At 27.4% G+C, this 15,074-nt stretch overlaps 1 protein-coding gene across 3 annotated transcripts; it reads left to right on the top strand.

Moving 5' to 3' along the window:
* The first annotated feature begins 3,949 nt into the window (after nt 1-3,949).
* LOC124831154 (MADS-box protein JOINTLESS-like) lies at nt 3,950-13,511 on the top strand. Of its 3 annotated transcripts, none has more exons than XM_047305062.2 (9): nt 3,950-4,134; nt 4,436-4,618; nt 11,148-11,223; nt 11,794-11,855; nt 11,977-12,076; nt 12,234-12,275; nt 12,807-12,845; nt 12,971-13,062; nt 13,276-13,511. In XM_047305062.2, exons 2-9 carry the CDS (start codon nt 4,437-4,439, stop codon nt 13,292-13,294), a joined length of 612 nt encoding a protein of 203 aa, XP_047161018.2. In that variant the 5' UTR covers nt 3,950-4,134; nt 4,436; the 3' UTR covers nt 13,295-13,511. The 3 variants fall into 3 exon arrangements, with proteins under 3 accessions (XP_047161018.2, XP_087971317.1, XP_087971316.1); XM_088115191.1 differs by having other exon boundaries at nt 3,952-4,129; nt 12,968-13,062; XM_088115190.1 differs by having other exon boundaries at nt 3,953-4,134; nt 12,968-13,062.
* The last annotated feature ends 1,563 nt before the right edge of the window (nt 13,512-15,074 follow it).

Raw genomic sequence — 15,074 nt, 5'->3', positions numbered from 1 at the left:
TTAAAAGTAATTTTTAAGACCTTTATATTAGAAGAAAAATAGATATAAGATTTTAGAAATTATGTGACTCAACTTCAGCACCAATAGTAGCTTATATTACTGCGTATAATGTTTTTCGAGTAATATTAGGTGGAGGTTTCACGTTACTTTATATTATATAAATATATATATATATATATATATATATATATATATATATATATATATATATATATATATATATAAATTTTATCTGTTAATTTTATATTATTAAATTATATTTAAAAATATAATATTAAAGTTTTCATGGATTAAAGTTTATTTTAGCGAGATTTATTTATTGAATTTATTGTATCACTCGTTATCAGTATATATGTTGTTTGTTGGGTCTATTATACCACATGTTATTGAATCGCTGTCAGACTACTCATTAATGTTTAATCTCACGCTCAATATGTATATATCTTAGTGTGAATGAAAAGTGTTAAAAATCTTACATCGACTATAAATAAAGCAAGTTTATAATATATAAATGGAGACAAACTTTAACTTATAAATTGATTTTGTACAATTAAGTTAGATTTAAAGTCTATTTCTTAACATCCACACCTAAAACTCTAGTTCAATTCACAGTTCTCAAAGGTATTAAACTACAAATAATATTTGTCCTTTGTAATTCTTTGCTCAAAATTGTGATAATTTATTTTTTATATTTTTTTCTCTATTTGTTTATTTAAACTTTGTTTTTATTTATAAGTCTACAATGATGTCATAACTGATGATACACTAGTAGAAAATAAGTCAAATAACAAAGACATGTTAGTATTAAAAAAATAGATACGTGAAAGACCTTAAACACTGGAAAATACGAGTACAATCCAATCTCGTAAGAACAAAGCTAAGGCACAACTTCTTCCACTTTAAAAATTTGTAGTATGACGTAGATTTTTCAAAATGTAAAGGAATATCTTTTAAAAATCGATTTAATATTAAACAAACAGAAGATGAAAGAAAAGAAAAAACCGAGATACAAAAAAGGACAATGATATTTTAACAACATTTTTTTTATAACATTTTAACACTGTTTACGTGTTATTATATGATTGGTCCAAAATTATTTCACAATCAATAATAATAATCATAAACACCAATATAGACCAATCACAGAATAACACGTAGACAATGTTAAAATGTTGTCAAAAAAATATTGTCAAAATATCATTATATATTACAAGAAAATTACCCTTTTCTTTGTTACATGACATAGCACATCTTACAATAGAAGAGAGACAATAAACAAATGCCAGCGTTTCTCGTACACAATATATAGAAGGTTAGAACTAGGATGTTGAGTTCTCATTAAATGTTATACGAAGGTGAATGTCGTGCGGACATAACACATATGTGTAATAAATATTCTGGGATGTAGAGGATAATGTGGCCATAGAAGATCTAACCACTACCATCCCCCAATTTATGAATATCAAATAGTACGCGGTTTCATTACACAAGGAAAATCAGCAATTAAAAAGTATGTAAAAAAATAACATATTTTTCTTAATCAAATCTAAACTTAAACATACAAATTTCAAATGAGAAATATACTCAATTGACTTACCGTAATCGTCATCACATCTGTTGTAATAAATATAATTTGGATACAAACTTTATTATATAAGTCAGTTTTGTAGAGTTGAGTTAGACTTAAAAATAATTTTTTAATATGGTATGTTGGAGTTTTTTCTAGCAAGATCTATATGACCATTCTGTTCCACCTGTTGTCGAATCTTGGACTACCCATTAATTATCCTCTCACGCTCGAAATGTCTATACTTTACAAATCTCATCTTATAAATCGGTTTGTGGGGTTGAGTTAGATTTAAAATCACTTTCTAATAACATCATCAAAATTTTCAAGTTTATATAATTTTTACTTACTATAAATCAACACTTAAATTATCCATTACAAGACATACAAAATACGACTATTCTTTTAAACATTTCAAACAAATAACAACTTTCAGTTGATACATAAAACTAATAAGATTTTAAGAACATTAATGCATTTAAAAATTATTCGAAGTCCAAAATTCAAATCTAATTACATGTCCCATAAATCAATTTCTTAAGAGCCATGATTTTTTAGTTCAAAACTTTAATGACATAATTTAGGACAAAATTAATTTTTTTTTACCTGTGTACTAAATTATTTTAAGGTTGAGGAGAAAAAAAAAAACACAAACTGAATTGCTTATATCTCTTACTATCAACATTTAAGACCACTCTGGACGTCTTGAAATGTTTTATAATAATAAACTTTAATTAATTCATTTTCATTAGTTAGTATGTATATAATGAATAATTGAAATAAAAATATTAATAATTTAAAATCAAATAACTTTAAAATTTGGGTCATGATGACTAACAAGGTCATGCTTGATCTAAAATAAATAAATATTTTTAATTACTATAAACCATATATAACATTTTCTTTAATTTTAAATAAAATTAATTAGGGATACATTATTTACATAACAAAATTAAAATATTTATTTTAATTCACATGACTATTTTTCAATCTAAATCTTTTATTTCAATTCATATCAAGAAAGACATTTAGATTTTTATAATGACTTTTTTTCAATCTAAATCTTTTATTTACAATTTATATCAACAAAGACATTTATATTTTTACAATAGGGGAAAATAGATTTTTATATCAACAAAGACATTAGGTCTTCACAAAACTGCCTGTTTTTATGTTAAATGGAAAAGGTATTCATTGGTTACCTTTAGAATTCCTTATAAATAATAAAAATATATAGTTTAATAAAGAAATTAGGAATAATTTATTTTCGTAATTTTTGTTTAGAAAAAATGCTTAATTTTGCTAGTTTTTTTTATGTAATAAGTATATTTTGTCTAATATTTCGTAAAATATAACTTTTATCATAATATAAGTTTTTCATATTTATATTTTTTATTTTAATTATTTATAATAAATTTTCATATAATAATACAAGCCTAATAGTTTTTCGAATAATAGTATAGTTTTAATGTCAAAATTCATAATAATACTTAATATAATTTTATTTTAAAAAGTAAAAATTTCTTTAAACGCTACTTTATAAAAATATAAGAAGGTGAATATAATATATTTAAAAGATAAAAATGAAAATGTTATTTAGTATAATATTTTAATAAATAGATCATGGTAAATAATTTTGATCAGATATTTATGTAAAATCATTTTATTTGTTTTTATCAGATATTAATCAAATTTAAAAGTTTAATCGGGTTTTTATTTTGGTGGACACAGAAAACACGAAAAGAAAAAGTAAGAATTTTTAAAACTCAAATTAAAAGTAGAAACATACATAATTTGTATTTTGTACAGCATGCTCCCAAAATGGGACAAAAGTTTGATGGAAATCGAGTTAGATAAGTCATGAAGTGAAAGGAAACCCTAAAGACTTTCTTTAACATTATTATAAATAATTACACCAACCTCAGCCAATTAAAGGTTGATTCCAGTAATTAAACAATCATTATAAAATATTGTCATATTCTGCGCATTATAAATTGATCAATTCACACACACGTATGTGAATAAATTTTATTAAATTCGAATTACTTTAAGGACGATCATTGTCGAACTAATCTTAACATAAAAAATTATTAAAAAGACATTTTCCTTACTTTAATATAATTTAGTTTAGAAGTTGACGCTTAAAAAAGAAGTATGCAAAGGGATTACTACAAATGGCTAGACATGAGATCACATCGGTTGTCATTATAGCTGGCGATTCACACAGTAGTTTTCTATACGGAAAAAAGAATATAAGAAAAAGAAAAAAGAAAAAAGAAAAATCTCTTAACTAGAAAAAGTAATAAAATATAGAAAATACTTATTTTGGTAAGCACCATAAAAGGGTCTTTATTTCTCCTATCTAAATTCGAAAGTGAGCAATAGCAGCCAGAAATTGGAAAACAGACACACACGCTACTCAGATATTTGTTGGAATCATTATCAGAAATCGGTATAACCCCAACTCTTGGAAACATCATCCACTCTCATCTCTTTCACCAGTTCATTCACCAAACATCCTAATCACCCATTTCTGGTAATATAACAACAAAAGCTAGCTAGGTAAGGTAAGCCTTCATGTCTTCCCTTTTACTCTTCAAACTCAAACTCAAACTCAAACTCTCTCAGATTCCTTGCAAATCAGCCCTTTTTTCTTTCTCTCTTTCTTTTGCATATCTCTTATGATTTCTTGCTTGTTCTTGGAAGATCTATCATAGTATATATCAAAAACCGTTTTGTCTGAAATTAACCAAAACCAAAACCCCCGACATACCGTACATGCACCGTCTGCTGAATTTTGAAACACTGATATGGGTATGGTTATGTGGGTTGGAAATTGGATGATTATGAAATTGTTTTTGAGTGTAGAATGGCAAGAAAGAAGATACCGATCAAGAAGATCGACAACATAAACGCGAGGCAAGTAACATTCTCGAAGAGGAGAAAAGGTCTTTTCAAGAAGGCTCATGAACTGTCAACTCTCTGTGATGCTGAGATTGCTCTCATAGTCTTTTCCGCAACCAGCAAGCTCTTCGAGTACGCCAGTTCGAGGTATTTGTCTGTCCGTACCATTCTTTATCTTCTTTCCTTTTTTCTTTTTTTCTTTTACCATTTTCTATTTTATTATATGTAATAAACATCTGCATGTGCATCCCCTCACCACAACTTATCCATTTTTCATCCTCTTCTGTCTCTCCTTTTGCCTTTTCTTTGCACAACTCACAGTAATTCACACATCTTCGCAATATCACCAAAATTCAACCTTTCATAATTTAACCACCATGAAATAACTAAGACAAAAATAGGAATATTTATATTAATATTTTAAGAATGTGTTTTCTATACTATGATTCGATTATAAATTATTGTATGTTGACTTTTAGTAATAACTATTTGAAAGTTCTATATGAATTGATTCACAAGTAGATATCACTGTATGTTTTTGCAGCATGAAATTAAAACTCTAAATTTGATTTTACCATATATAGTGTTAATGATTGCCAATATATATGCTGTTTTTTTTATAGCTTTCTGATTTTTGGAATTCACTGTACAAACAGTTCTCTATATACCTAAACAAAATGCTTTGTTTACAATCTTTTTCCTTTCTGAACTCATGCAACTTTGTTTTTCCATAAACAGTTTATTTTTTCAGGTTATGTTCTTATGCTCTAAATAACGACATATTCAACACTGTGTAGAATATGTTGATTTTGAATGCTTGATTAAAATTTAGTATTTTTAAATTTAGATGATAAAAACAGTAGGAGTTAAAACTTTATTATATGAAATACATTCAACACTGTCTATCTACAGTGTATATTGTGTTCTTCTTTTCAATCATCCAATCTTTGTCGGGGTTTCTGCAAAGCTTGTTTGATGGAAGTATGAAATTTGTTCTAAATAACTAGAACGAACTTCTGAATTTGCCTTAAGACTTTCTTCGTGGCTTCTCACGAACACTTGACTGTGCATGTGCACTGGGAATTTCTAAATTGTCCAATTCTTTCCATTGTTTGAAACTCTATCAAGAAACCAGAACTTGAATTTCGTGGCTCTTCCACCATCGGAACATTGACAAATTTGGATCACTCCCTCCATTTCTCAGCCTCTTGAACAAAACTAAAATATAAGCTATGATTTCAAGACGAAACAAACAAAAATGAAGGAAACCAGGGATATGATCTCATGTACAGTTCTAAAGAATTGAAGAAAATGATTTTAACTTGCTAAAACTGATTTATGAGAAAGAAAGTAAATGTGGTATAATTATACATATAATTGATAATAAAGTTAAGTCAGTTATATGTGTTCGTGTTGATAGATTCAAAGAGAAAATTATAAAATAAGTTTTTATCTTTTTACTAATTCTTTCTTCTTCTCTTGTTGGAATTATATATATCCAATTGATATGAGAAGGAAGAAATATTCTTCATATATTTCTCTCCTATCATTTTTGTTAAGGGTTAAACATTTCTGTCCTTATCATTTTGTTAACCGTTAACTGTTTTTTTTTTTTTTCTTTTTCACAAATTAGGTACAACTTCATTTTGTTAATAGTTATTGTCTTTGTAAACATGTTTATTAGATTCTTAGTTATTTTTCTCAATTTTAACACCCCATGTTTTAAAAAATATATATTGAAGTGATAGAAAATTAAAATGATTTGTTTTAGAATGAAATGTTGAATTTTTAACTAAATATATTATATTTTATTTACTAATAGGAATCCTTGAAGACCAGATATGCTAAAAGGGGTTTAAATTTGTGAGTAAATTTGTCTCATTACTTGTTTGAGTGGAGTTGAGTTAAAAAAAAATATATATATATTTTTTTTAAATGTAGATTAAACTGAAAATAGGTCTATTTCTTGAAAATAGATTAACCCGTAACCTATCACTACTAACCCTTTATTTATTCTTTCTATCACTTTTTTTTATAAGTTATGTAGTATAATTATTTATTATTTTTAATTATATAGGTTGATAATTTGATTTTTCAAAAACTAAAATGTTGTTTAATAATTAATATTTAAATAGTTGGGATGTTTAATTTATTTGTTTGTTAAATTATGTAAGTTCACACCATAATTTTCAACTAGTATCTTAATAATGATATTTAGTGAAATAAGTGAACAATTTGAATGTATTATTATAAAAATAATAAGTCTTGTCAATTTACTTTAATTTTATTTCAATATATATATATATATATATATATATATATATATATAAATTAAATTTGAAAAAACATGAGTCTACCCCTTACTCATCAATCTAAAGTGAGTCGGGTTGGGTTACAATTTTTTTTTTACGAAATAGTAAGTTGGATTGAGTTAACTCATTTTCAACTTAACTATGATAAACCAACTAGTGTGATCTGGCTTGACCCACTTTGACACATCTATTTAAGACTTATAAGTTCTTTGTTGGTTATTACTACACAACTCAATTTTTTTGAAATACATCAAGTTCTTTAGGATGAAACACTTAAAAGATTTCATTAATTAGAATATTCTACAAAGCTAATATGTCAACCAATATTGATTGTCCTTCTCCACTTAAGATTAAGAATTGAGAGCATTCTTAACTACCACTCTTAGCTACAATTACTTTCTAGGAGATTGTTTCAAATCATGAAAATTTATTTTTCTTGCACATTTACTTTTTACCAACCAACTCAAAATTTTCCAAATATGTCTTTGGAATATCTCCATACAAATGCCCAAGGAAGAAGGGTGTTCACATTATGTTGCTTCAACTCTAAGTTTAACTTTGCTATTAGAGTAAGTAAGGCCTTGTGTTAGGAGTTTAAAAATAAATAAAAATCTTATATTAAATGGAAATGAAAAAGTTGAATGATATATAAGAAAAATAAGACCTATAAACGTTAAGCCTTATAAGAATTTAGTTGATATAAAGTTATGTCTCTTATGTGAACAACTTATACCTTAGATGTGGTCAATCTATTAATCTATTTGATATCTGATAAAAGAAAAGTTTTAAGATGCCAACAACATTGTGTAGTATACTAATTCTACAAACTCAAGTGCAACAAATCTTAAAGAAAAGCTCATTTTTTCATCGAAATGTCCTTAAACTTATATGATATATATCCAAACCCTATACACTAGTGAGGCCTATATGTATATTCATGGAAAATAGTTCGTACACTAGTTGTGGCATACTCAAGTGCATACGTAGAAAAACTTTTTTATACCAGTTAAAAAATGTATTTTTATACCAATTCCAGAACAAGTATAGATTCAAAGGGTATAGAAAGTTTCACCTTTTATACTGTTTAAGGTCATAACCAGTATAAAAAGTGTATTCGCATTATACCTTCAATAGACCATCATTCATTCATGCATACTAGAGTCATTCTCACGTAGGAACAAAACTATCCATCACACGGTAAGTGAAAAGGCAAAAAAGCATAATCATCCAATGCATTCAGTTCATCATGTTCCATAATCATAAAACATTTTTAGAGAGCCAAATAAGATTTCTATTCCAATGTCTAATTGAATTGTAAATTACTAGCCCAACCTTATTTCATCCTTTCTCCCTTCCTATTACAATGATAAATAATGATAAAAAATTATAAGTCAAATATAAAAGAGGAAAAGGTTTGAATAGGCTTGGAGAAGGAGAAACAAGTGTGGTGACGTTTGGGGTTTTGATGTAAGAGTTTGCATATGAAGAAGAAGAAGTGGTGGTGTCTTCAATTGGTAGTTCCTTCATTTATAGATGGCAATGTGAATGTTGCTTCATGGTTGTGTGTTTAGGGGAAGAAGAAGGGAAAACATATCCCCAACTATGGGCTCTGTTTAAGCACTATGGCAGCGTTGAGGGTGATGTCCCTGACAACGATGGAGTTGCATGGCGGTGACATTGGCTAGATGATGGACGTGCGAACTGGGAGAGGCGAAGTCAAGAGCAACATCGATGCTGACAAGGCTTCTAATGGTGACTGCCATTGTCAACGACCTTGTGAGGAGCAACAATGGTGTATGCCTTATGTTGGCCTTAGTTAGGTTGAAAATGTAGATGGAGGAAGAACATACAAATGCAACCACTTCAGCTATGGTAGATGTTGGGTCGAAAAGTACCTTAGAAGAAGAAATCCTATAAACACTATAAATTAAAAAAAATTACTTTTTATATTAATTATAATTAGAATAAGTATAAAAATTATTCTCAAAAATTACAAAATTGTTACTTCATCACTTTCTATATCACTTCTAGTTCCAATTGGTATAGAAAATTTTATTTTTTATTACAAAAATATCAACAAACCTACTTTTTATACATGCTCAAAAAAAATTTCACATTAATTATTTACATAATTACAATGTAACTTTTTATATTGATGAATTAAAACTAATATAATATAGTGTTTTTTACAATGACGAATGACCTTGATGAATATAAAAATTTCATTCTCTACTTTCCTACCTTACCACAAAATCACTTCTCCCTGGTTTGCAACACTCATATTTAACATAACACTGGTAACCTTTCTCATCTATGACTTCAAAAAGTCACTTAATTAAATCCACGAGAGATATGTTAAACTGACAATCAGGCCACAGCCTATTTTGTTAACGTTAATGTACTTCTAATCATAACATTTTTTTTCAAATTAAGTTAGTGAGTTTTACATAGAATGCATGAAACTAGTGCATGGATCTTGTAGCATATGTATGTATTCTCCAGTAAATACATTTTTTTATATATATTATGACAACAATAAAAATAAAATTTGATCTTAGATTGCAAGTCTCCTGCCTAGACCTTCACAAGTAAACTATTATAATGAATTTAATATCTAATATATTTAATTAGTATGTGATCATGCAAGCAATAGCATATATGTGCCTTTTGTAGAATAATACCTTCCCTGATTTATTGTATTTTATCTCTCAAGAAAATTATCTATGCATGAACAAGAATCAAGTTATATTTTCCCTCAGTTAAGTCAGAAAAAGAAATCAAATTGCTCGATTAAATTATATCAAGTATATTTAATAAACTCCATGAGAGTATGGTTTTTATTGTAAGGGTGTATTCTACACTATGGGGGTTCAAAATTAAATTAATTCATAAAAATAATCAAAAACTGATAAAAAAAATAAAAACTAATAAATATTAAAAATTGAATTTGTTTTCAGAAACTTTTAGATATGTTTTTTTTTTCAACCGAGTTTTGGTTCTAATATCAGATTGAAAATAAAAAATTAAACAAAAATCAAACTATTTATGATATTTAAATATTATATATATTTGAAGTTAATTAGAAACTGACAACACTATGTGGATGTCTCTTAAGATTGTTTTTCTGTTTGATTATTATGTAGTTATATTACATGTATACTTACTAAAATATGATAACACATTTGTATTATAGTTTTTAATTATGAGATTATATGATTTATGTTTTAATCAGTAAGAAAGATGAAATTATAAATATAAAAATTATAAGAAATTCAAAAACATGTTTTTTTAATTGATATAAATATAAGAAAATCATGTTTAATTCATTCAAAAAAGAACAGCATACATATATCTTGACATGAAACACTAAACACTATATTTCTATCTAAAATTTCTAGTTTCAGTACAAATTTTCTTCTAGATAGAAAAGCAAGTTCTCTTATATGTGCATTGCCTATCTTGTTTAAATGGCATGGATAATAGTTCTTATAGTAGGAATCATAGGAAATCATTTTTACTAGTTAAAGTATATCTATAGAGTATAAATTTAAATAAAAGAATACAATTTTATTTTATTTTTTTACAAAATTGCAATTACAAACCTCCAAACCTTCTGCTATATATCATTCTTCTGACAAACATTAGAAACATTTTCATAACATACAATCATCTAAATTCATATATCAAGAGACTTATTGAGTTGTGTTAAAACTCTCATGAAGAACCAACACATAGAGAAAGTAATTCTTCAATCATTCATTATTTTTTGTGCTCTAAATCAAACATCTCAGACACATACATGTCAAATTGCTTCTCTTGCTTACTAATACCACTAGAATCACATGATAAATAACATGTTTACTCCATATCTTTTAGTATAACTTTTTTCAAATTAAGTCTTCATTTTTATAATAACTTTGTACTTTTTCCTTCTTCACATTACTCAGCATGAAACCTTGGTCAATTGCTTACACCAATTGGAGATAAAGTTAATTTAGAGTATATAAAGAAGAATAAATCTCATTTTATTAATTGATTTTATAAGATTAACTTACCTTTAACATTTTTTAACTCTATCCAATCATTTATTGTGAAACTCACATGTTGTAATTTCAGCATTTAGTCACTGGCTTCTAAATACGCCCAGTTGCATGGTTATATCAGCTTAATGCAAACCTATTAATATGAATTTAAATACTTCAATACTCCTAAGCTTTTTAACTAATTGATATAATGCAATTAAATAAAAATTAATCATAAAATAATAATACAAAGTTCTTGATTTTACGAGCCTCTTGCGTCTTCACAAAGGAAAAGGGAAGGGAATGTTTTGAATTTAATTTCAACGTCCTTGTCCTTTTCAGCATGCAACAAATAATTGAAAGGCGTAATCAGCATTCAGGTGTTCAAGGATCAAACATTGCATCCACTGGAAAACAGGTATAACTACGTTTAGTTTCTAATTTTCCTTTAATGATTAATTGATGAAACCAAAAGAACTCTGTTTCTGAGAGATAATTGAATGTTTTACTGCAATGAAAAAGGTTAGTTCAGTAGTGTAGTGCCGCTGTTTTGCCTCTCTCTTTTTTATTTTTTTTTATTTCTGGTGTTTTGGTTTGTCTAATGATTTTAATATACAAATTTGTTTTAGAGTCTAATGTTATAGATTTGATTTGTCTAATAACTCTATCTAGTGTTGTCGTTTCGAGCTATGCAATTCTCATTGTCATTTGAAAAAGTCTCATGATTCCATGTATTTTTATATGGTAGATTAATATTTATGCAGTCGATTATATATATAATCTGCTTCCCGTAACTGTTTGGCAACGAGAGAACGACAGCAATATTTCTGCAGCATTCTACATTCTTAACTTGAGAGGAACAATGGAGAAACGACAGAAAAAATGATTTGGACATAGTTGTCTTTGATAGCTTGCTTATTTACAATTGAAAAATCATGAAAGGCATTCTATTCTCATGAAATCTAATATAATCTATGTATATATATAGCTTGGAAGTAACTCTTTTGACATGCTGCACAAGGAAATAGAAGATAAGGCTCATGAACTGTGGTATGCACTCACTGCAACTTCTTTAATTTAGACTTAGATATATATCTATGACGCATGCCCCATAAAATATACATGCACGATAGAGATATATGGTTTCCATGAATGCACATGTTTAATGCAGTCAGTTGAACGAACAAGACTTGCAAGGATTGACAGTACAAGAGTTGCAGAAACTGGAGGAACTTCTCCAAAAACGTTGGATCACTATTTCAAAAATTAAGGTTTCTCCCAAATTATCTGTACTCTAAGTTCGTCATAGTTGTTTCCCATTACGAGATGAAATCTAGAACTTAATTGTACCTGTAAATTCAACGTTGTACACGTAAATTGTGCATGCTTTTGACATATAATACTAATCAATTAACGTGTTGATTTCAGGAAGAAAAAATGACACAAGAGATCAACAGTCTTAAAACAAAGGTAAATGCTCACACAGATTGCAAATCATGTCTGTCTTTGAGATATTATTCGTATTTCTGGTCAAATAAATTTGTACCTTAAAATATTATTAAACATTCGAAACCAACGAAACGTGATGTTTGTTTAATATAACCATCAACAATACTTTTGATCAAAAAGACAACTGCCAATGACAAACCTAAAAAAATGGAGACTTTATATTCAGTTATTCATCCAAAAAACTCCACGGCCTTGAATACGTAGGTCACATTCCTTATGTTTTTTCTCAGGGAATGTTAATCACTTCAAAATGGCATTTAACTTTAAAAATCACGTCTTGATTAAAGCTGGTAATAGTTGCTTCCTCATTTTTTCTGCTATTGGGTATGGAAAACTACGTTCTTGAATAATTTTCAGACACCCTAATAGTAAAAATGATTTTTTTTGTTTGTTTATAACAATAATGCAGCCTGTTGGCAATTTTTTCATCTATCTTTATTCACTCAACCTTTTTTCTGCAATGATATTTGGCAATTAACGTTGCTCGAGAAGGAAGCCGAACTTACAGAAGAGAACCAGAAACTGAAGCAGGTGACAGGCTTTTCAAAACCTAGCTCCTTTATTTGTGGTCCATGAGCTTTCTGGAGATATCTACTTTGAAACAAACTTAGCAACAATCAATATTAGTATTGTAACAGAACTTTTATGAACAGAAGTTGGTTCGAGAACAATGTTATGAGTCAATCACTAGCAGTTCGTCTGATTTTCCTCTAGACAATGGTAGTTCTGACACATCTCTCAAGTTGGGGTTAGTTTATTCTTCATTTCATCTTTCTATAATATTAAGAACATTATTTTATTAAAACATGTTTTAGTCTTTTATAATAGATTGTAATTAACATCGCAACATGTTTAAGACACTATCTGGTAGATCAAAATTTAAAGAATGCCTCATATTCTGGTGTTACTTCAAAAGCTCCTATTCTGATTTGTGTTTATCTTAATTTCTATGTTTATGCAGGCTGTGTTTATTTGAATGAAATGGTTCAAGTGAACAGATTAGCTTCCATTTCTGTATGAAAGACAAGATCAGTGTTGTTTTTGGAATTTGACAAACAATTTGCTTTTGAGAGTAGCAGCTGGAAAAATTTCACAGCTGGGGCAACTTATTTTGTAACCTAAACAGAACCTCGTACTTGTCATTATGCCATCGTGGCAGCTTAAACAGATAGGAATGGTTATTTATAATTCTAAAAATTTAGCAGACAATAAATTGAAGACAAATATATAAATTCTTAAATATAGAAATGATAGAAAAATTAGTACAATTTTTTAATAATCATAAGAAAAAGATAACTAAAATATATAAAATACAGTGGAAACATATCATTTTGAACAATTTCTATACACTGTTAGACAGTTATATAGGTACATCGTATGTGTAAACAAGTTGCTTTTCTTCTGCAAAAACTAGCACTCCTGCCTCCAACATAACTGTTATATATATATATATATATATATATATATATATTATGATAATAATATTTGTTTCAGTAAAATAATTAATAACCATTAACGACAACCATGTGTCTGAGTTTTCATTAATGACCATATGTCTAACATTAATGTATATACAGAAAGGCAAACCTCACTGCACATGTCAAATTTTAAATTCTAAGACACGTGCTCTACTTACTTTTCTCTTAGTACGAATATCTATACCGTATTTTTTTTAAAGATGGGTAATTAAGTTTTGTTTATTTTAATTATTATTTTTTATAATTAATAGAATGTTTTTTAAAAAAGAATTATTATTTTTTATTTGTATAATAATTATAAGTTTATTATATGGTCATAAGGCTGCATGGGATTGGATAAGATCACCTAGAAGGACAATTCGTTCAAACCATCTCGCATCATGCAATTATGATAAAAAAAACAATGTTAACCGATTGTACGATCATAGAAGATGGGAGACCTAGTGGATAATCTTCATTAATAATTATCCTTAAACATTGTTCTAATCAAGATTAAGAGTAAAAACTACTTAAAAGAGTAATGACTTATAATTGATTGTTATTAAGATTTCATTAATCACAAAGTTTTTAAAATATATAAATAGACGTGAGACTAAAAAATAAGTAATTGTATTTATTTTGAATTTAAAATTTTAGTGTAACACTTTAACCAATTTTATTTAATGTAACAAATCAAAATGCATTCCCAGTCATAAACTCTTTTTCCTTTCAAAATTCTCAACTTCACGGATTGAATAACATATTTTAAAAAATTATGCACATATTGAATTAATCAAATTGTTGACACTTTTTCGATTATATATATATATTTGTTACAATTTTTACCTTATTTTAGTTTGATAGTGTTTTATATCAATTTATCCGAATGTTTTTGTTCTAAGTTTTGTTTCTTATGTTTTTTTCTTTAATTATATCTCTTTTCCTCGTCAAAAAGTAAATATTCAATATAATTATTCTTTTGTATACATACAAAGTTTAACATTTGTGAATTTAAATTATTATTGATGTTGCTAAGTGATGCTGTTATCATTTTTGAATGGTATATATATAATCACACATAATATTTTGGTTAATTAAATTCTCAATTACATCTGTCAACATTTTCATAAGAATTCTTCGAACCCTAAAGTTGAACCAGATCAAGGGTGTTGCTCCCTCCACCCCCACACATCTCTTCCTCCACCTCCCCTTTACTATTTTGCCCCTTCCTCCACCTTTCCTTTACTATTTTGCCCCTCAGTAAAATTTTATTTTTAAAATTGTTGTTTTTTAATTTTATTCA

The sequence above is a fragment of the Vigna umbellata genome, chromosome 5 (assembly GCF_029865625.1).
Source record: "Vigna umbellata cultivar VRB3 chromosome 5, Vumbellata_1.0, whole genome shotgun sequence".
NCBI lineage: Eukaryota > Viridiplantae > Streptophyta > Magnoliopsida > Fabales > Fabaceae > Vigna > Vigna umbellata.
Note: the sequence above shows the minus strand (reverse complement) of the source record. Positions and strands in the feature narration are given on the sequence as shown.